General features: G+C 44.9%; 1 protein-coding gene across 1 annotated transcript; it reads right to left on the bottom strand.

The window, feature by feature from the left end:
* Positions 1–317: 317 nt before the first annotated feature.
* On the bottom strand, positions 318–13933 carry CAVIN2 (caveolae associated protein 2). Its single transcript, XM_032763327.2, has 2 exons — positions 13407–13933; positions 318–2171 (listed from the first exon to the last, which is right to left on the bottom strand). The coding sequence occupies exons 1-2, from the start codon at positions 13884–13886 to the stop codon at positions 1380–1382; spliced, it is 1272 nt and encodes a 423-aa protein (XP_032619218.1). The 5' UTR covers positions 13887–13933; the 3' UTR covers positions 318–1379.
* Between the last annotated feature and the right edge of the window lie 7459 nt (positions 13934–21392).

Here is a 21392-nt window from a genome sequence, read left to right as displayed (position 1 = left end):
AGGCAACTAAGGGTTTTATCTTTTTTTTTTCATTTATAAGTAGCTGGAATGAAAATTCAAAGGGAATGAAATTTCTTTAACCCCTCCTTTTTAATGCCTTTTCAAAATTTGCAACCTGTAATTTGAGAATTTTTGTGTGTGAAAGTTGTAAAGTTAGTGGAGAATCCAACCCCACAAATTGTATAAATTGGCCTCTTTGCCAAACAGTTAAAACCACAACACACTGTTATCCTTCAACATCTTGACCAGAAAACACAAAAAAACTTTACCTTTTTCAAAAATTATCCTTTTTCAAAAATTATAGTTATCCCTGTAACTATTCTGTAGGTATAGCATTACATATATGAAAATCTTTATATAGATAAGTTATGTTATTTTCAAAATATTCTTAGGTACATGTGCAAAGATGGAAAATATACTGCTCTAAGGAATAAGTAGAAATTTAATTGTGTTATTTGAGTGTATATTCTTTATGCTGGCAGTAGAGATTTTTTTCCTTTTCTTTTTCACATTCTCCCCTTCTGCTCTTTCATCATATCGCCTCTAAGTTTCTATCATATCATCCCTAGTTTCTATCTCTGTCACTGTTTTTGCCAAGCATTACCTAAGATCTCACGGTAAGTACTATAGCTAGTTACACATTCATCTTTGTCAGTTATCTATTTCTATAAACTGCTGTAAATTAAAAAATCATGTCTCCCTTTGCCATATAAACAGTTGTTTCTATTAAGTGACTAACAAAAGACTCTGGGTGAAATCCTGGCCCCACTGACTCATTGGCAAAACTCCCCTGATTTCAGGAGGCAGGATTTCACCCTTTGCATATTCTGCTCTTCTAGTCAGAATGTAAAATGTAGCCATGCCCAAAATAAAATATACACGTATATACAACAATTACTGAATCCATTAGCATATCCAGGACATGGCAAGGCAAGGTAAGCTAAGCTAGAGTGTTCAGTGACATTAAGTTTATATATAAACTACTACATAGCTACGAAATACTGCAATAAGAGGGAAAAAATATTTCTTGATTACTATCCAAGCACTTCCCTGATCTAACTTAAAAATCCAGTTGACCAGCCTGCCTCCACTGGTCAGGTTCTTTTCCTGATATCTCCAATTGCAACTGACTGCAGTAACTCTAAATTAATATTACCAGCTTTTTGACCTAGTATAGGAGTGGCGCACCTTTGTAGGTTGCCTGCATAGTAGACCTTGTTTACTCTGTATCTCAATACTATGCAAAAGGTTAGCACTGCACAGAAAACAAACTTAATCACTGTCACCCGATACATTGTATGTGTAACAGAAATATACACTGCTTCTTTGCTTAACTAAACCTGTTTGCATTTCTGAACACAAAGGAAAGCTCAGATTTATTATGCAGTTTGGTCTATCTGGAGAACAGCTGCTTGAGTTGATTCTTCATCAGATTGTTCTGTTTCCCCACTGGTTGGTTTGTTTCTTTCATCATACAGTCTCTGGCTAGAAACTTCTAGTGCTGTCCCATATTCTTCATCATCTTCAACAATTGAGAGCTCAGTGTTGCTGTTCATCATCATGTCCCCTTCTCTGCTTTCTTTCTCCAGAGAATCAGCTATTGCTTTGCCTTCCTCAATTAGAGAAGTTGGAGGTGTGATATCCGAGAGCCCCTCAGTAAATGAGGTCTCCTCCTCATTCGCTGCCTGCTCACTGCTTGTAGTTTCTGTTGGTTTGTCCTCATTTTCAGCAGGGGTCTCTCCTTCATGGACTTTCTTCACGTTCAGTGTGAGGGGAGACACTTTGAAAGAGGAGCTCTTTGAGGAGGAAGATTTCTGATGATGTGGGGTGAGCGATTTCTTAATCTTCTCCCGTCGTTCAACTGACACAATTTTTGTGCTGATCTTGTTCATCTTTTTCTCAATATTTTGGCGAGAAAATGCTTTCTTGAGGCTGTCCACTTTCTTGAGGCTTGATCTTTTTATCTTCTCAGCTCTTGATTCTCCCATTTTTTCTTCTACGCTGTCATCTAGACCATCTTCATCATGAGGCATTTCATCATCGGATGACAGCTCCACCGTATGCAAGGTTTCTTCCAGAGTTTTGTTCTCATCCACAGGCTCTTCCTTTCCTTCTGTAATACTGGGAATGGGTTCTTTCACAAATACATTGGCAGGAATCTCATTTTCCTCCTGAAAGAGTTGACAATATTTGAGTTTCATAGTTCACAGGACACAAATTTGATAAACAAAGCATAACCCTGCACAATGTTACATTGTTGGTTTTTTTTTTTTTTTTTTTTAACAATGAGATGAAGGAAGCTGAACATTTTTTATGTTTTGGTATATTTAGCCAGCAAGAAGCCACTCAAAACCCTCTCAACCATTCTGTTGTACAGCTTAAGGCAAATGAGCTGCCAACTGTGAGATTTCAGTTTCAGAGGGCTCAGAATATATAGATATAGCATATGAATCAATCCTATTCTGTCATTTAAATTAGATAATAAGGGTTTAACCACAAAGCTGTAAATCTAACGCTAGAGGAAAAGGCTGGGTTGTGGTTAAGGCATGCAACTGAACACGGGAAGTTTGGGTTCAGTTCTTGGTTCTGTCACAGACTCACCACATGACCTCAAGCAAGTCATATAACTTCTCTGTGCTTCAGTTTCCTTATCAGTAAAATAGGGATATACTGCTGACCTATGACACAGGTACAGCATGTCTTATTTCCTTAAAATATTATGTGTTTTGAGATTCTCAGATGGAAAGTGCAATATGCATGGAAAGTAGGATTAATTGTGTTTTAAGAGAGAAAAATACATGGTTGGTAAAAGTTGGTAAAGTATGTTTGTAAAGAATGGACCAAATCCACTGGTGTAAATTGGTTAAGCCTCATTGATTTCAATAAGTTTTACTGCCACTGATGATATGGTTCAATACTGAGTTCTGTTTAACTTCGATTGCAGTAGCTTGAACACTGCTGTAACAGTTTGATGGAACTGGATTTTGCCCACCTTGATTCACATGAGAACGAGACCTTTGGCACGTTGCTCTCACCCTGCCCATGTCACCACCTCCTCTGAATGGAGCAGTGCCCTAGAGAGTTGAGCTCTGGGAGGAGAGCAGGAAGCAGCAGCAGAAGGAGAGGCTTGGCTTTTAAAGAGGCCCTGTGGGCAGCCACAAGTGCTCCACAGCTAGTGAGAGGGCACAGGGTTTACATATGGAGGAGTGCAGGCCTCCTGCAGATCCCTCAGGGATCCTTTGAGCTGTGTGCAGTCTAACCCCAAACCCTTTCTGAGTGGGTTGGAACCCAGCCTCTCCTTTTCCTTGATGGAGTATCATGGTAGAAACTCCGAAGAACTTTGCGCTAGTTTCCCTTATTCCTCTCTTGTGGGTTTTACGGTAGGAGAGGTGATCCATCCCATGATGATTAGAATATGTTGTGTTTCCAATACAGAAGGAATGGTACTGATTTTTATTTGGGGGGGGGGGGGGGGAGAGAACGGGGGATGGGACATATAAACTAAACACATCTATGAAACTTCTAAAAAATGAAATTAAAAAATCAAGCAAAAATTAAAGGAGACTGACTAATGTAATGTCATAGAGAATAACAGTAGTTCTTTGCATCAAGCATTTGAGCAGGACAACAGCTGCCTATTTTTTTTTTTTTCAATAACCAAGAAAGGTCAGGGAGGGATGTATTCCAGAAGAAGTTTCTAAATAAAGATCAGGCTGAGCAGGGGAAAGAGCTGGAACTGGAAATTAAGGGCCACCTCCTGCAAATAGTTACTACTGAGTACAGCGCTTGCAACCCTGAGGAGTTCAAAAGGGACATCTCCCAGTAGTAAGCACTATGTTTGGTGGCAGGTTTCTGCAGGATTGTGTCCTAAGAAAGAAAAGCAAGCAAACCTAGAATATTCCTTTTTCTTTTCCTACCATTGTAATATTTGCATGTTCTGCATTCATATTACTTAATCATTTTTAACTTGGCAAAGCTTAGGAGATACCCCAGTCACCCCAGATTGTGGGGAAAAAATTCAAAAAATCTTTTAGATATAAAAAGGGCTACGTGCCAGATGCGATGGTCTCAGGTCTGTCCTTAGTGGGCAAGAGACTACATTTAAGGGGAAAAACACCACGCAATTCAAAAGCTCTGTTCATTAGCATGGGATGTGATTCCTAGAGAAAATGGTCTCTTGAGTTAAGATTTCTGGTGAGGCTGCACAGGAATGACTGGATGAATGCATTGCAAACACCAAACTTTATTTTAAAAAAACAAGCCACATACAAAATGTAAAGTCATATTCTTCTGCTGCTAGTCCACTATGTAGCCTTCCTGGAAACAAATTATACATATACCTATGGACAGAATTTTAAACAAGCGTGCTTCATGCGTGAGGAATATTCTTCAAGCTTACAAAGGAAAAAGGATGCAAAACACTTTTGTGAGATACTTGTACATTTCACTTTTCTGTTGTTTCTATTGACCTTGAACTAACAATTAATAATAAACTTGTACAAAGGACACTCCGAAAATGTTCTGTACTTTCCCACAGTGGAATCCTAATAAAACGGTCACTCTTGCTACATGTTTACATATAAAGATTTTGTTCTGGTGCTGAGCACTGGAAATAAGTGGGCACAGTATGTAGTCTTGTGATTTTTAACTTGGTTTACGATGACCAGAAAGTAACTATTTATCACAGCAGCTTTAACAATCCAAGAAAGCTCTTACTGCAATTCAAATATTTATAATGTTCTCCAATTTCATTACCGAAATATGGACTATATGAGTGGCTACAATTGCTCATTTGACCCCAATACAACTATTTGGAGAATCAAGTATGAGACAGCAAGTATAAAAGTTTACTAGTCTAACTGTCCAGATTCTTTCCAAATCTGGACAATTTGAAGTTTTGTGTACAATTCTGTATGGTCCAATATTCAGGTATAAGAATATGAATAGAACAGATTTCAGCAGTGGCCCCCAACCTTTTCGTCTGGCGGGCACCAGATGAAGGACCGTGGCGGCAGTGGAGCACCTGCCGAAATGCTGCCGAATTTCTGCGGCATTTTGGCGGCGACACATCTCGATGATGTAACTTGTCGGCGGCAAGCGGCGTCATTGAGAGGCGTCACTGCCGAAATGCCGCAGAAATTCGGGGGCGATGCCTCTCGATGACGCCGCTTGTCAGCACCACGTTGGGGACCCCTGGATTACAAGGTTTCAGACAATCACTTGCAAATTACATTGATTAGAATGTATTAAGCTTTGCTTTAAAAGCTGAACTATATAAAATAAAAGGCCCAAATCCTGCCATCCTTGCTCAGGTAGAATTCCCTTTGACTTTCATGGAATTCTGTCCAAGTAAGGATGAGTGGGATCTTAAAAATATGTAATATAGCAAAATGGTGTCACGTGAAATTAATCATATACTGAGTCTGATCCAGAGATGAACCAACACTGTTCAGTTCAAGGTCAATTCAATGACATTTCTAAACTGTTAAATCAAAGTACTGCAAATTCTAAAAATATTATAAACATTTTATTTTAATATTAAAAAAAACATGGGGGGGCCCCCTGAAACATCCAGTTTTCAGTAGATAAAAATTCATAGCCTCTATAATGCTCCATAATAATCAGCTAATTATTCATTTAAAGTTACAGAGGTGGGATGTACTTGTGTCTGAAGCACAGGTGTGGGAATCAGGAAGTCTGGCTTATATTCCCATCCCCTCACAGATTTCCTGTGTAAATCAACCTTTGTGCCTTTGTTTTTCCACCTGTAAAATGGAGGTACTTTCCTCTTTGTGAGTGTTGAGATTTGGCTCATTTGTGTTTGTAAAGCATAATGGGAGCCAACAAAAATGCAAATTATTATAATAGAATAAAATCTTTAGAATGAAATCTGCTTTGCTGCTCAATACTGTATTAAAAATCATTACTATGAGCATGTTAATAAATGGGATATCTTTAACTTTGACTGCAGTCTACCCAGAAGTCCTTCTGAGCTCCATTACCTTACTTTGGTTGTGTTAGGTAGGTTGCAAGACTGTAGTTCAGCCAGGATGAGTACACTTTAAAACTCCAGCATGAAAGTACCATCTATTAATTTTTCCAGATAAAATTTAAGCATCTGATCTCTTAGACTGGATCAAAATCAGGAGAAACATGCTAACCTATTCTGAGATGGGATCAAAATGTATCTCCCTTCCATCCCCCATCTTTAGAAAGCTAAAACAAGGCTTGCATTTTTCCAGATCAGTCATTACTATACACAACTAAGGAGTGGCCTTTCTGTATTCTGTCTAATGTCCTCAGTTGGGACACAATGGTGCAAGTGCTCCATGGATGTGGAACTGCCACTGAAGTCAACAGGACCTGAGTAGTTTCTGCAAGATCAGGTCCTGGATCAGCATAGAACAGTTGTCACCAACCAGTCGATTACTATCAACTGGTCAATCCTAGAGGATCTCCCAGTTGATCGTGATCTCCAGTGGCAGTGCAGTGCAGCTGCCTAAGGCCACCCTAGCTCCACACCGCTCCCAGAAGCAGCCACTGCATCCTCTGCACATGCTGTTTCTGCCTGCAAGCACCACCCCTACAGCTCTCAATGGCCAGGAAAGCTGTGTGTGTGGGTGTGTTTGCAGACGGGGGCAGCGTGAGGAGCCATGTACTCCCTGTCCCCTCACCCAGGGGTGCGTTGGCCCCTTCTGGGAGCGGTGTGCGACTGGGGAAGGCAGGGAGCCTGCTTTAACCTTACTGTGCCTGCCGCTGACTGCGAGCCACCAGAGGTAAGTGCTGCCCGGCGGGAAGCAGCACCCCATACCCTCTTCCAGAGCCAGCATCCCATATCCCCTTCTGTGCCCCAGCCTTGACCCCCAGCACCCCTGCACTAGGCTCAGCCCAAAGCCCTCTCTCACACTGCAAACCCCTCAGCCCTAGCCCAGAGCCTGCACCCCCAACCCCCGCCCCAGCCTGGTGAAAGTGAGTGAGGGTGGGGAAGAGTGAGTTGCCCTTAGATTCCAAAAGTGATCTTGGGCATAAAAAGGTTGGAGATCACTGGCATAGAGGTTTTACACAGTCGTTTTGGGGGCTCTTGTTTATGGGTATATATACACTTCTCCTTTGTAGTAAAAGCTATGGAAAAGCCTCACATTCGTAACAATGTTCTATAAAAATTTGAACCATGTGAGTGAGTATTTGTAACAAATGCTAATGAGAATTTTTTTTTTCTTTTTTAAATCACCCACCCCTGGCGTGGCTAGAATCACCACTGAAGACAAAACACCTTTGCACGCGCTGTGTTGGGGAAGATAGGAGCATTTAGCTGGCTATATTTAGAGAAGACTATGTAATAAGAGGACGTCACATGCAGAGGAAAACCTTGCTATTTTTCAGAGGCCCGTTCAAGGCTTACCCATCTAATATTCTAAATGGATGTTTTGCCAAATGGCAGAGCAGATTTCTGTCAAGAGTAAGTTTACTACTGGTCAGAAAAGCTCTAACTCCTTCCACTTTTCCTCAGACCACACCTGCTCTTTGAGGTTGTAGATGGGTGTGGGCACAGTACTAAGCGGGACGTTGTAGAGGCAAGTTCTCTAATAAGTTAATAGTTTTCAGCACATCATCCATAGCTTGCTTACTTTTCCTTTGGTTCTTTACTTTTGAACACGAAGGTGCTTTTTCAGAAGGCTGTTTGTTATGCTGGTTGAGGCAACAAAATGCAAACACATAGTTAATTGCCTGTGGCTCTCTCTTGCTCACTTCATTTCAGGATCAAATATTCACTAACTGCAGTGACGGGAAGGGGCTTGAATACCCTGTACTTGAATACCAATGTACTGACCCCTAGCTATAATTTAGCATATTTTTCTGTCCCATCCAATAGTAAATGAGATTTTATTGAAACACTAGGCCATATTCCTCTTTATTTTGGATTTTACTACATCATCCCCCCTTCACTCTGTCTCAATGCATGTGTGACAGCATGAAATTTGTTTCGACTCCATGCAGTCCAAAATCGTGTTGGTCATGAGGTTCCAACAAAACAGACAGGAACAATGCCAAAGCTTAACAAGGTTTAAAAACAGTCACTTCAGTGTTTTAGACTGCTGCACCACTTATGGTATTTGTAATAATTTAGATATGACAACATTAAAAATATGGAATCAGTTAAAGAAATATGCAAACTAGGTACAATACAGAAAGTCTAGGGAGGAAAAAAAACTATTTGAAAATAAAATATGCAAATTAATAGTTTTCTCACTGTATTTTCATATTGAGTGTATACATTAAGGGAGATCTGATGCTAACAAGTCAGAGCCTGTCCTCAGAAAATGCAAACCCTTAGCTCAATTATGTCTTCCTTACACACCCAACGCTCCTGTTAAAACAGCAACAGGGAGCAAACTCAAATTCAGAACTGAGTCCCTAATCTGTGCTTTTTATTTTCACATGAAGTTGTTTTTCTTCAACAGGAGACAGTCCTTGATGAGACACACACAGCATGAAAGTTAAACTTGTTTTTAAGTAGCAGAAAATAAAACCTAAGCTAAACAAAATTGCCCTACATCCAATTCCTTTTTAAAAACAAATCTGATATTAATACAGTATCATAGCAGCAGTTGCTTCTTTTGCCCAGAGGTCCCTGACCACTGTCATACACAAATCCACCCATCCTTTTGGGCTTTTTCCTGTGTATGATTCTTTTGCTGGGGGGCAGTCTAGAGGACTAATAGGTCTTGTCCATATTAAACATCTATTAAAGAGACCACACCGCTTTTGTGGAGATCTGCAGACAGGTAACACAGTTATTAGCACGCTCATGCAGAAGGAAAGAAAGAGGCAACAGAAAAGCATCATGGTGAACATTTGGGATCCTTGCCAGGGTGTGGTCAGTCTGTTCCCTTGAGCTGAATACAAGTTCACAAAGAGAACAGCACAGCCTCTGGGGTGGAAAATCCCAGCCCCTCCCATCTTCGCTCCTGGGAGAGAATTCCAACCTCTCCCAACAGCTCTTTCACACCAGCCACTCAAATGTGACAGGCCAGGAGATGTTTGCCTAGGACTTTAGTCCACAAGACACGCAAGTTTCTCTTAACACCTGGTTTGTGTTACTGACAAGAAGTACTGCAATCTCTTAGCAATGTGGTTGTAGCTGTGTTGCTCCCAGGACATGAGAGACACAAAGTAAGGCCACGTCTAGACTACGCGCCGGATCGGCGCGTTAAAATCGATTGCTCGGGGATCGAAATATCGCGTCTGGTCTGGATGCGATATCTCGATCCCAGAGCGTGCTTAGATCGATTCCGGAACTCCAGCTAGACGACCGGACTTCCGGATTCGACACAGCGAGCCGCGCAGATCGATCCCGCGCGGTGAAGACGGGTGAGTAAATCGATTTTAGATATTCGATTTCAGCTACGCTATTCTCGTAGCTGAAATTGCGTATCTAAAATAGATTTAATCTCGTAGTGTAGACCTGGCCTAAGTGAGGTAATATCTTTTATTGGACCAACTTCTGTTTTGGAAGGGTCAAGCTTTCAAGCTTCACAGAGCACTTCTGATCTGGGGGAGGTAACCAGAGTGTCTGAGCTAACCTCAGGCCAGACTGTTAGGCATAAGAGGTTCACGTATGCTGTAGAACAGTGTTTCCCAAACTTGGGAAGCCGCTTGTGTAGGGAAGCGTAGTACATCCCTGGCCCGCGCTGCTTCCAGCAGCTCCCATTGGCCTGGAGCGGCGAACTGCAGCCAGTGGGAGCCGCAATCGGCCAGACCTGCGGACGCAGCAGGTAAACAAACTGGCTTGGCCCGCCAGGGGCTTTTCCTAAACAAGTGGCATTCCAAGTTTGGGAAACACTGCTGTAGAAGACCATTTAAAATAAAGTGGGCAATTAAAAGTGAGCAGGCAGCAGGGTGTGTTACAAATTCTTGTAATGAACCATATAACCAGTGTCTCTGCTTAGTCCATGGTTTTTAGTATCTAGCATAATTCTAGTGTCAATGAATTTCAGTTCCCAAACTTGTCTTTTGAAGGTGTTGTGCAGGTTTCCTTTGGGGATGAGGATTGAGAGGTCTGATGTGGAGTACCCCCTACGCTTATCGTTCTAATCCTCAATTGCCCACTTCAATTTAAACTAAATGGTCTCCCTGCACCATGTGTGAACTCCTTATGCTTAACCATTTGTCCCACTTTGTAGTTAGCTTATTCACCCTAGTTACAATCCCCAGACCTGAAGAAGAGCTGTGCGAAGCTCGAAAACTTGTTCGTTCCATCAACAGAAGTTGGTCCAATAAAAGAGATACCTCACCTACCTTGTCTCTCTGTTCTCTTGGCAATACATTTACTGATGTTAAATGTGATTTTTTTTTTCTTTGCTAAATAAGGGCATTAGGCCTGATTCTCCTATAATTTACAACAGCTTTACAGCAGGTTAGCTCCACTGATTTACACTGGGATCAGCTAGGGGTTGGTTCATGTAAATGAGAGGAGAGTCGGGTCCACTGTATCATTAGAAGAGAGATTTAGGACACAACACCCTTCTGTACAAAAGTATCTCTATGAGTGATGGGAACTGCACAAGCTGAATTTCCTTCTGTAGTCACTCGCAAAAATAGGCCTATATTGTTCGGTTTGCTTTTGAGACCAATAATGTATTTTGGAACCTGGTATTAAAGAAGGGCTCAGGCCAAAACCTCCATTGTGAAGGTTCCTGAACTTTTCAGAGGATTTACGGTAATTTGGCAAATATTTCCTCTTAAGCCACTGCCTTGTCCTCCTTCAAATTCCTCAAGACTAACCTTTACCATGATGCCTAAAAAGCACTACCAGCTGCCCCCAGCAAGGCAAGAAGTGAACTGAGCCAATATCTCACCATTACCCCACCCTTTTGTCTGTTTCTTCCACCTGTTGTGTCTTTTCATAACCCTAGAATGCACATTCTCTGAAGAAAGACGTCTGTTTTTTGAAATTTTTTTTATAGCCCTTAGCATAATGATGCCCTGATTCTGACAGAGATCGCTGGATGCTACTGTGATATAAATAGTAATAAACATCTGGATCAAATTAAAGCCTTAGCACCAAACCCACCACACATTTAAAGGTTTAAAATCTAAATTCAGTGTCTCAAAACCATCTTTTGGTATCTGATCCCTATGAGATAGTACTATTTTAAATTTCAATAAAATATCTTAAATTCTTTTTAGAAACCTAGGTACTGCATCTCTTTTAATACATCTGGCACACAGCTTTTTAGTTGCTTTTGAGGTGGAAAAGACCGTGGGCTGCAAAAGCCCTATACGTGCCATGATCTCTTCCTCATCTGTCTTTAAAATACTAACTTACAGCATCAAGAGAATAATAAGCAGCAAGGTGGGGACTTTCCTAGGGGAATGGGCTGCAGATTAATTAATCTGCCAAATCTTTAAATCTACTACTACCCTGATTAAAAATATATATATGAATGAGAAAGTGGACTATATAATTAGCATGATATTTAACAGGATAAAAAGCTGAAGCAGGATAAAAAGCTGATTAACTAGCTGAAGTGAAATGGGATTTTCCTGAAACAAAATTTCAGTGACACTTTTAGAAGTAAAAGGCATGTCCCGTATTTGGTTAAAATTCATGTTGTGTACAATCCACATCATTGCTTAAAAAGGAGAAAATATGCAAACTGTTCGTTCATGCCACTGAAAGGCTGAGAAACAGAAAGCTGAGTTTTACAACTCTGTTTTTAATAGATTGCTGAATATGCTGGGATCAACCTAAGAATCAAAGTTGGCATTTTGTCGAGGGCAACAAGAGCTATTAATATTATAAAGTATTCTACTTCCTTGATCAAAATGGGCAGGTTACTTTTTCCCAGTTGTGACCTCAAAGAGTTAACGATTGCATTATGTGCTCTCTCTGAAAGTTTCCACTAGCTCCTCTTGTGCTGCAATGAAAGCACAACAGCAGCAATGGATTCCTTCCCCTTCCTGTGGAAAAGTGAATATAAACTGGTTGGTGACATGCAAAGTTTTCTGTGCATGCTTTCTTAAGAACTGTTGAATACATATAAGTTACCAGCTGTACATGCTAAAATACAAACATATTGGCCATGAATGTGTGCTCACACTGTGTTGGTGTGAGGAATTCTGAAGTGGGAAATGTGTGTATGCATGATCATGTAGTGGTGCAGAATGGTAATGAATGTGGCTTGTGTTATGTGTGGCACTGAGATGCAAAATGTATTTATAAAGAGCACCCTACTTTCATGAGTGAGTGAATCAGTGTTCTTGCTAGTTAAGCACCAATAGTAGTGATAGAGAATATATACTGCCAGGGGAATGTGCACGTGTTGTATAAGGGAAGTGAGCATAGTTCACCACAGCACTGGTCTGGAAAGTATTTGTGTCCATGTAAAAAGGATGTGTTCTACATAGGTGATGAATTTGAGCATTCTCTGTGTGTGGCCCTAGGAAGATTGAGATGAACAGTGTATTTCCATGAGAAAGCCAAGTGTCTCCCATGAGCCATCATTAGCAGCACTGACCAGCCAAATGCATGTGGTTCCAAGGGAAATTGCATAGGTTACACACATTTAATTCAGTAGGGTGTTCTCCCAGTGGGAGCACCTGCAGCTCCGAAAGTGTCTGGCAAAGGCATGGCTGGGATGAAGCCCCTGCATTGCACAAGGGTGAGGAACTGGTGTGTCCACGCCTGGCATAGGGTGGACAAATTCTGTGCAACTCCATGTGCCACATTTTTCACCAGGGAACGAAGGGAACTAATCTCTGTATACTGTGAGCAGTATAAAATCGGGACATCTGGTCACCCTAGCCTTCATCTACCCTTAGACCCCCATTGCTAGAGCGGGCCACACCTTCTCAGCGGCCCAAGGGTAGATGAAGGCTAGGGTGACCAGATGTACCAATTTTATAGAGCAGTCTTGATTTTTGGGGCTCTTTTTTATATAGGCACTATCCCTACCCTGTTCTGATTTTTCACACTTGCTATCACCCTATCACTGGTCACCCTAATGAAGGCTCCACAAGCCCTGGCTGGAGTGGCTATGGCAGAAAGAGCAGAGGTAGTACTGCAGGGGGCGGTGCACTGGAGAGAGGGCACCTCCAACCACCTACCCCTTGCAATGGGTCTGATCCCAAGGACAGGGCAAGAGTAGGGTGACCAGATGTCCTGATTTTATAAGGACAGTCCTGATATTTGGGGCTTTGTCTTATATAGGCACTTATTACCCCTCCATCCCCTGTCCTGATTTTTCACGCTTGCCATCTGGTCACCTTAGGCAAGAAGTAGGAGAAAGGCACCATCCACCACTGGGGCGGGGTGGGGTGCGGATAAAGGGGCCAAATCCCTGGCAGTTCAGGAGAGCAGCGGGTGGGGAGCAGTAGGGTCCAGGCGGCAGCAGCGGACTGACCTGGAAGATGAGCACTTTGAAGTGGTTGCGGCGCAGCAGCTGCGCGTGGTTGTTCTCCAGCCGCTTGACCTGCGCGCACTGGCGCTCCATGCGCTCCCGCACCTCGCGGGTGTGCGCGCTGACCTTGCGCGACTTCTCCAGCAGCTTGCTGACCGCGTTGCTGGTGGAGGTGTGGTGCTTGCACAGCTTGCTCAGGTCGCCCTGGATGCCCTTCACCGAGCCCTCCAGCTCGATTTGCCGCTGCTCCATCTTGAGCTGCTTCTCCTGCACCGAGTCCAGCATGTTCACCAGCTTGTCCAGCAGCGTGAGCACGGTGATGGCGTTCACCTGCGAGCCGTCCCGGATCGCCTCTCCCGGCGCTGCAGGCAGCGGGCTGGGGCTGCCCGAGGGCTCTGGGCTGGGGCTCTGCTCCAGGTGCTCCTCGGGGCTCGGCGGAGCGTGGGCACCGCTCCTCTCGGCCTGCACCCCATCCTCTCCCATGGCGGGGCGCACAGCAAGGGCCCCCGGTTGCCTCCTCCGCAGCGCTCCTGGTGCGCGCCTGGCTGGAGCCCGCTGGGACCCGCAGGCAGCAGCCGCTGGACACGATCTGCCCAGCGCGCTTCCACCCTCTCTTAAAGGCTCCCACTCCCCACCCAGTGGGAGGCGAAAGTTCGCCAAGTCCGGGCTCCGCGCAACTTTGTGCGGCGCACACACGCTTCCTAGTCCCCTCCCCAGCGAGGAAACCAATCCTGGAGCCGGGTGGGATTTGCCTTCGCCAGGGGCAGAATCTGGCCCGCCAGCTTTTCCGCTGCTCATGCAGGTTTAACCCCGCCCCCCTTCAAGCGGAATGTCATATTTCAACCATGACTTCATACAAGGCAGAGAAAACCCGCCCCGTGGCCCAGTTCCATCGCCCTGCGTTGACTGCAGCGTGTAAACTTCTACCGCCAGCTGTGCGACGAGTGGAACACAAGAGCTTGCGTTTTCTTCCCCCCCCTCGCCTCCCTTTTTCCTGGAGACCGAGTGATTTTAATGGAAAATATTGTCTGCCTTTGTTCTGGGCTGACTGATGGGTTTCAGCCCGACCCGAGAAAGGCAGGAGAACAAAGTTTAAGGCACCTTTAGTTATGTTTTTGTAAAGAGAAATATCTCAGTGGGTTTATGAAAGCCACTAAGGGGTGTGTGTATGTGTATGGGGGGGGGGGGGGCGTAATACGTAAATAAAATCCAACCATACCCCTTGCCTGAGGCTCCAAGCAATGAAAGGACCCAGGATCAGCTGTGTGAAAAATATTTCAAGTGTAACTCAGAGAACTTCATAATAGTCTCATTTCTATAATTTTTAAAAATTATGTAAAGATGGCTTCTAATGCTGCATCTGCATTTTTTGTGTCCACACCTGCAGAAAAAAGTGATTGAATTTAACCGTGTAGCTATTTGATTGTGCTCCCAAAGCAAGTAGTTAAATGTCTTATCTTTTGTGCCCACAGTTAATTGGAAGGGCAAAATAAGAGGCTGTCCTGAAGGCTTTTAAAAAATACAGGGGCCTTGATCTTGCAACTGAATGCATGTGAGTAGATCCCTGGGCCCTCCTGCAGCCCCACAGAAGTCAAAAGGCCTCTGCATCAGCTCAAGGGTCCACATATATGGATGCCGGAGTCTTACGTACATACTTAGCTTTATGCATGTGAACCCAGTGGGGCTGCTCTTGTGTGAAAGTGTTGTCAGGATTGGGTCTTTGACCTTTATGTGAATTTAATGTTTATGAAAGGTGCTGGCTTGACAGCCCTGGAGGTCTTCTGTGTACCCTCAGGAGAGCCACAGCCTGGAGAGGTGCAGTGTACCTCAAATGTATTTCCAGCCTGACCTGGACAGAATGCCTGTAGGGGTGTCTCAGCTGTACTGTATAGTTGAAACTGACATTGTGCCCTCTCATTAAAGTTAGCGGAAATCACTTAGCTAAAATCCTGTAGAAAGCTTTGGAAATATGTACTGTTCTGATGTATATATTTTCAAACATAAGTGATCAAGGTTAAGCAACTTTGAAAGTCACCTATTTTGCCTACAGATCTGTGATCTTCATAATAATAATTAATATCAATTAAATGTCATGATATAATATAGACACAATGTGGATAAAATGCAAACATTTGTTGATTTCACTGCATCATACTATAATTTTCATTATAATGGATTTGGATAGTTTTGGTTTTAACCTTGTATTCATATAGGATTTTGCAATAACCTAGTAAAATACATTTACAAGAACCAATACACTGATAACAGAAGCATTTACATTGTTTAAAAGACTCACACAGACATAATATGGTATGGAAAGATTTTCTTACTGTTTTATCCCTCATTTTAAATGTTCATACTAGTGTCAAAAGGCAAGAAGATATTAAGTAAAACTGATTTTAAGTTAACTAAGAGCTAAATTTTGCTTATTTGGGGTTGTGTGAGGATCATAAAATCATAGAAGAATCATAGAAAATTGGGGTTGGAAGAGACCTCAGGAGATAATCTAGTCCAATCCCCTGCTCAAAGCAGGACCAACACAAATTAAATCATCCCAGCCCGGGCTTTGTCAGGCCAGGCCTTAAAAACTTCCAAGGATGGAAATTTCACCACCTCCCTAGGTGACCCATTCAAGTGCTTCACCACCCTCCTAGTGAAATAATGTTTCCTAATATCCAACCTAGACCTCCCCCACTGCAACTTGAGACCATAGCTCCTTGTTCTGTCATCTGCCACCCCTGAGAACAGCTGAGCTGCATCCTCTTTGGAACCCGTCTTCTGGTACCTTTAGGCTGCTATCAAATCCCCCCTCACTCTTCTCCAGGGGTGACGAGTTGTATGGGCCTGTGGTTCCCATGCTCCAGGAATATTCAAAGCACAGGGACCCAGCTCCACCAATGTTTGGGGCCTGGTCTCTCTCTTGGCCATGCCTGCCGCCCCTGCGTGTCTCCTCTGGAGCATCTCCTGGCCCTGCCTGCCGCTCCCAGGAGATTTAAAAGGGCCCGGGAGCCCCTGCCACCACCACCGGCAGCGCAGCTGGGCTAAAGCAGCTTTCTGCCCTCCCTCACTCTGTGTGGTGCACCACTCCCAGAAGTGGCTGGAACTTCCCTGCAGCCCCTGGGGTGTGTGTGTCTCTGCTCGCTGTCCCTGCCCTGAGCACTGACTCTGCCATTGGAACTGTGGCCATTGGAAGCTGCAGAGAGGGTGCTTGCAGGCAGTGGTGGGTGGAGGCCCCCGGGTCCCCTGCCTAGGAGCCACTGCCAGAGGGTTGTGCGGGTTGCTTTTGGGAGCCACCCAAGGTAAGCGCTGAACCCCTCATCCCCTTCCACACCCCAACCTCCTGCCCCAGCCCAGAGCCCACACCCAGCACCCAAACTCCTTCCCAGAGCCTTAGGCAGATGTGTGTGTGGAGGGAGGGGACTTGGACCTATTCTGGTCACCACCAAATTTATACAGACCTGCCGCCCCTGCTCTTCTGCAGATTAAACAAGCCCAGTTCCCTCAGCCTCTCCTCCTAAGTCGTGCCCCAGCCCCCTGATCATTTTCATTGCCCCCTGCTGGACTCACTCTAATTTGTCCACATCCTTTCTATAGTGGGGGGCCCCCAAAACTGGACACAATACTCCAGATGTGGCCTCACCAGTGCCGAATAGAGTGGAATAATCACTTCCCTCAATCTGCTAGCAATGCTCCTACTTATGCAGCCCAATATGCTGTTAGCCTTCCTGGCAATAAGGGCACACTACTGACTCATGCAGCTTTTCATTCAATGTAATCCCCAGGTCCTTGTCTGCAGAACTGCTGCCTAGCCAGTCGGCCCCCAGCCTGTAGCAGTGCATGGGATTCTTCTGTCCGAAGTGCAAGACTCTGCACTTGTCCTTCTTGAACCTCATCAGATTTCTTTTGGCCCAGTGCTCCAATTTGTCTAGGTCACTCTGGACCCTATCCCTACCCTCCAGCCTATCTACCTCTCCCCCCAGTGTCATCCGTGAACTTGCTGAGGGTGCAATCTAACCCACCATTCAGATCATTAATAAAGATATTAAACAAAACCGGCCTCAGGACCGACTCCTGGGGCACTCCACTTGATACAGGCTGTCAGCTAGACATCGAGCCATTGATCACAACCCCTTGGGCCTGATGATCTAGCCAGCTTTCTATCAACCTTGTAGTCCATTCATCCAGCCCATACTTTTTTAACTTGCTGAGTACTGTGGGAGAGCGTATTAAAAGCTTTGCTAAAACAAGTAACTCCAACCGGCTCCCAGCCCAAGCCATTATCACATAGAAGCAATCAGTTCAGGCAACGCTCTTGTAATCCATGACGTTCCTGATCACCTTCTCCTCCAAATGCTAAAAGTTCCTAAGGACCTGCTCCATGATTCCAGGACTGAGCAGTGATGAGCGCCAAAAATAACAACCCGGTTCCCTCCCCCCACCTCACAAGGGTGTGCTCCCGCCAACCCCCGACTCTTGCCTCATACCAACCCCCGATGTCCTTGACACCACCCCCACCCCTGCCCCACCACCCCCTTCCCGCCCCACGCCCTCCCCCCATCCAATCCCTCCTCTCATTCCTGATGGCCACCTGGGACCCCTGCCCCCATTCAATCCCCCTGTTCCATGCCCTCTGATGGCCCTGACTCCTATCCACCCACCCCTGAACTCCCCTGCCCTCTTCCAACACCCCCTCCCTGCCCCCTTACCACGCTGGAGGCCGGACTGGGGGTGCTGGGCCAGGCTCGGGCCACTCGGCTGGGAGTGCCCTACCGGAGTCGGGGCCAGGGCTGGGACCAAAGTCGGGGCGCCTGGCTGGGGTCGGGGCCATAGGTGGGCCAAGCCGCTGGGGCTGGAGCTGGAGCCAGACCGTGTCACCAGAGCTGGGCCGGGACTAAGTCACGCTGCCCAGCAGGAGCCGGGACTGCGGTGCCGGGCTGTGCTGCTGGGGCCGGAGCTGGGCCACACCGCCCGGCCAGGACTGAAGCCGGAGCTGGGGCAGGGGCATGCCACCTGGCCGAGGCCAGGGAGCTGGGCCGTGCCGCCCCTCCCTGGAGCCCTCCTCGCTCCCCCCCCCTCCACCTGCGCAAAGCCGCTCTTCTCAGCCCTCCCAGGCTTCCTGCGTACAGGGGAGGAGGCAGAGGTGAGCTGGGGCTGGGGGCAGGGCTTGGAGCTGCTGGAGCTTTATGAGTTGTTAAATTTAAAAGCCCCTTTAGAACCAGTTGTCCCGCATGGGACAACCAGTTCTGAAAGGGCTTCTAAATTTAACAACTGGTTCCTGCAAACCCGTGGGAACTGGCTCCAGCTCACCACTGGACTGAGGTGAGGCTGACCAGTCTGTAGTTCCTCGGGTTTTCCTTCTTCCGTTTTTTTAGAGATGGGCACTATATTTGCTTTTTCCCAATCATATGGAACCTCCCCCGAGTGCCATGAGTTTTCAAAGATAATGGCCAATGGCTCTGCAATCACATCAGCCAATTCCCTCAGCACCCTCGGATGCATTAGATCTGGACCCATGGACTTGTGCATGTCCAGCTTTTCTAAATAGTCCTTAACCTGTTCTTTCACAATTGACAGCTGCCCACCTCCTGCCCATACTGTGTTGTCCAGGACAGCAGCTTGTCCAGGAGCTGACCTTGTCTGTGAAGACGGAGACAAAAAAAGCATTGAGTACTTCAGCTTTTTCCACATCATTTGTCACTAGGTTGTTTCCCCCATTCAGTAAGGGTCCCACACTTTCCCTGACCTTTTTCTTGTTGCTGACATACCTATAGAAAAATCTTCTTGTTACTCTTCACAGCCCTTACTAGATGCAACTCCAGTTGTGTTTTGGCCTTCCTGATTACACCCCTGCGCATGCTCAAGCAATATTTTTATACTCCCTAGTTATCTGACCAATTTTCCACTTCTTGTAAGCTTCCTTTTTGTGTTTAAGCTCTGTCATAAACAGATGGTTAAGGGTTAATGTCTCTTTTACCTGTAAAGGGTTAAGAAGCTCAGTAAACCTGGCTGACACCTGACCAGAGGACCAAAAGGGGACAAGATACTTTCAAATCTTGGTGAAGGGAAGTCTTTGTGCTTTTTGTTTGGTTCATTGTTTGCTCTTGGGGCTAAGAGGGACCAGACGTACACCCAGGCTTTCCCAATCTTTCTGAATCAGTCTTTCATGTTTCAAAATAGTAAGTAATAGCCAGGCAAGATGGATTAGTCTTATGTTTGTTTCCTCAACTTGTAAATGGTGTTTTGCTGGAAGGATTTTTTCCTCTGTTTGCTGTAACTTTGAATCTCTGGCCGGGGTGGCGAGGAGTCCCTCTAGTCTATATGAATCTGAGTACCCTGTAAAGCATTTTCCATCCTGATTTTACAGGGATAATTTTTATCTTTTCTTTCTTTAATTAAAAGCTTTCTTTTTAAGAACCTTATTGATTTTTCCTTGTTTTAAAATCCCAGGGATTGAGTCTGAACTCACCAGGGATTGGTGGGGGGAAAGAAAGGGGGATGGTTAATTCCTCTTTGTTTTAAGATCCAAGGAGTTTGGATCTTGTAAGCCTCTCAAGGCAACCCAGGGAGGGGAGAGTCTGGGGGGGGGAAAAGAGGGGGGATGGTTAATTTCTCCTTGTTTTAAGACCCAAGGGGTTTGGGTCTTGGGTTCCCCAGGGAAAGTTTTGGGGGAACAGAAAGTGTGCCAGACGCTAACTTCTGGCTGGTGGCAGTGTACCAAATTTAAGCTAGTAATTAAGCTTAAAAGTAATCATGCAGGTCCCCACTTCTTGAACTCTAACGTTCAAGTGGGGAAAAAACCTTGACAAGCTCACTGAAGATTTCACTGTTAAGCCAAGCTGGTCGCCTGCCATATTTGCTATTCTTTCTGCACATTGGGATTGTTTGGTGCTGCGCCCTCAATAAGGCTTCTTTAAAATACAGCCAGCTCTCTTGGACTCCTTTCCCCCTAATATTATTCTCCCAGGAGATTCTGCCCATCAGTTCTCTGAGGGAGTCAAAATCTCTAAATTAAAGGCTAAGGGTGGGATTTTAAGTAGTGTGTAAGGGCACCCAACTTCTGTTGAAGTAAATGGGAATTAGGTCCCTAACTTGAAAACCTTCCCCTAAATTCTCATATTTATTTACACGACAATATCTAATTCAGTTCTGTATGTTGTAAGGGCTGGATAATTGACAGCGTGCTGCATTCTGTTCTGTTATGTCAGATCTCTGGATGAGTATCTGGTTCTGGGTAGAGTTTTGATATCTGTATTTCTGGCATTTCCTGTCCTGCTTCTTCTCAGGTCTGTGTCAAACCCATGAGCAAGACTTTAGGGCTCAGTCCTGTGATGTGCTGAGTGCTTTCTAGCAGTGCCCTGTGCTGTGCATCCTAAACAGACTTTAATGGGAGCATCAGCACCTTACAGGACCTGCCCTGTAGCCAGCATTTAACCATACTTGTTGCCATTAGTGATATTTGTATCTCATTGTGGTGTGTGCCTCTGACATTCATCTATTCCTGGCCATTTTGTTAGAGGACATGAAAGATCGTAATAATAGTGATTGAAAATGCAGGCTCCAAAACATATGTGGGCCTAAATCTCATTTACACTGAGGGCTTATATTGCCCTTCAGGCCAATGTAAATATCTCTGCTTTTCATATACTATTCCCGACTGTCGCAATCACAGACTTCATAGAGGCCAGCAGCACCAGAGTGTCCAGTATACCTAAACCAGTGCGGATTGCCATGGTTTTTCGTCATGACGGAAATGATTGGTGAGGTGTAGTGTGCCTGTGAATAAGTGAAAGTCATAGCACGAACTGGAGTTTTGGCTATGGCATGTCTCCAGCTAGAAAACTAGAGCATGACTTGCTTTCAGGTTGCTGGAGGGCGTGTTATGTCACAGAATCCTGCCATCCTCTTTCAAGGTTTGCATAAACAGTTCCCATTCAGTTTTGTTCCGTTACCCAAGGTGACTTAGATACAATGATGATTGTTTCTGTACAA

The sequence above is a fragment of the Chelonoidis abingdonii genome, chromosome 10 (assembly GCF_003597395.2).
Source record: "Chelonoidis abingdonii isolate Lonesome George chromosome 10, CheloAbing_2.0, whole genome shotgun sequence".
Lineage (NCBI taxonomy): Eukaryota > Metazoa > Chordata > Testudines > Testudinidae > Chelonoidis > Chelonoidis abingdonii.
The sequence above is the reverse complement of the archived record's forward strand: the minus strand, read 5'-3'. Positions and strand labels throughout refer to the sequence as shown.

Bases quoted from the DNA above. Each gene is read 5' to 3' on its own strand.
- CAVIN2 (XM_032763327.2), bottom strand. From the start codon at position 13,886: ATGGGAGAGGATGGGGTGCAGGCCGAGAGGAGCGGTGCCCACGCTCCG. The intron at 2,172-13,406 runs GTCAGTCCGCTG...CAACTCTTTCAG, and splicing joins TCAAAGTGCTCATCTTCCAG to GAGGAAAATGAGATTCCTGC.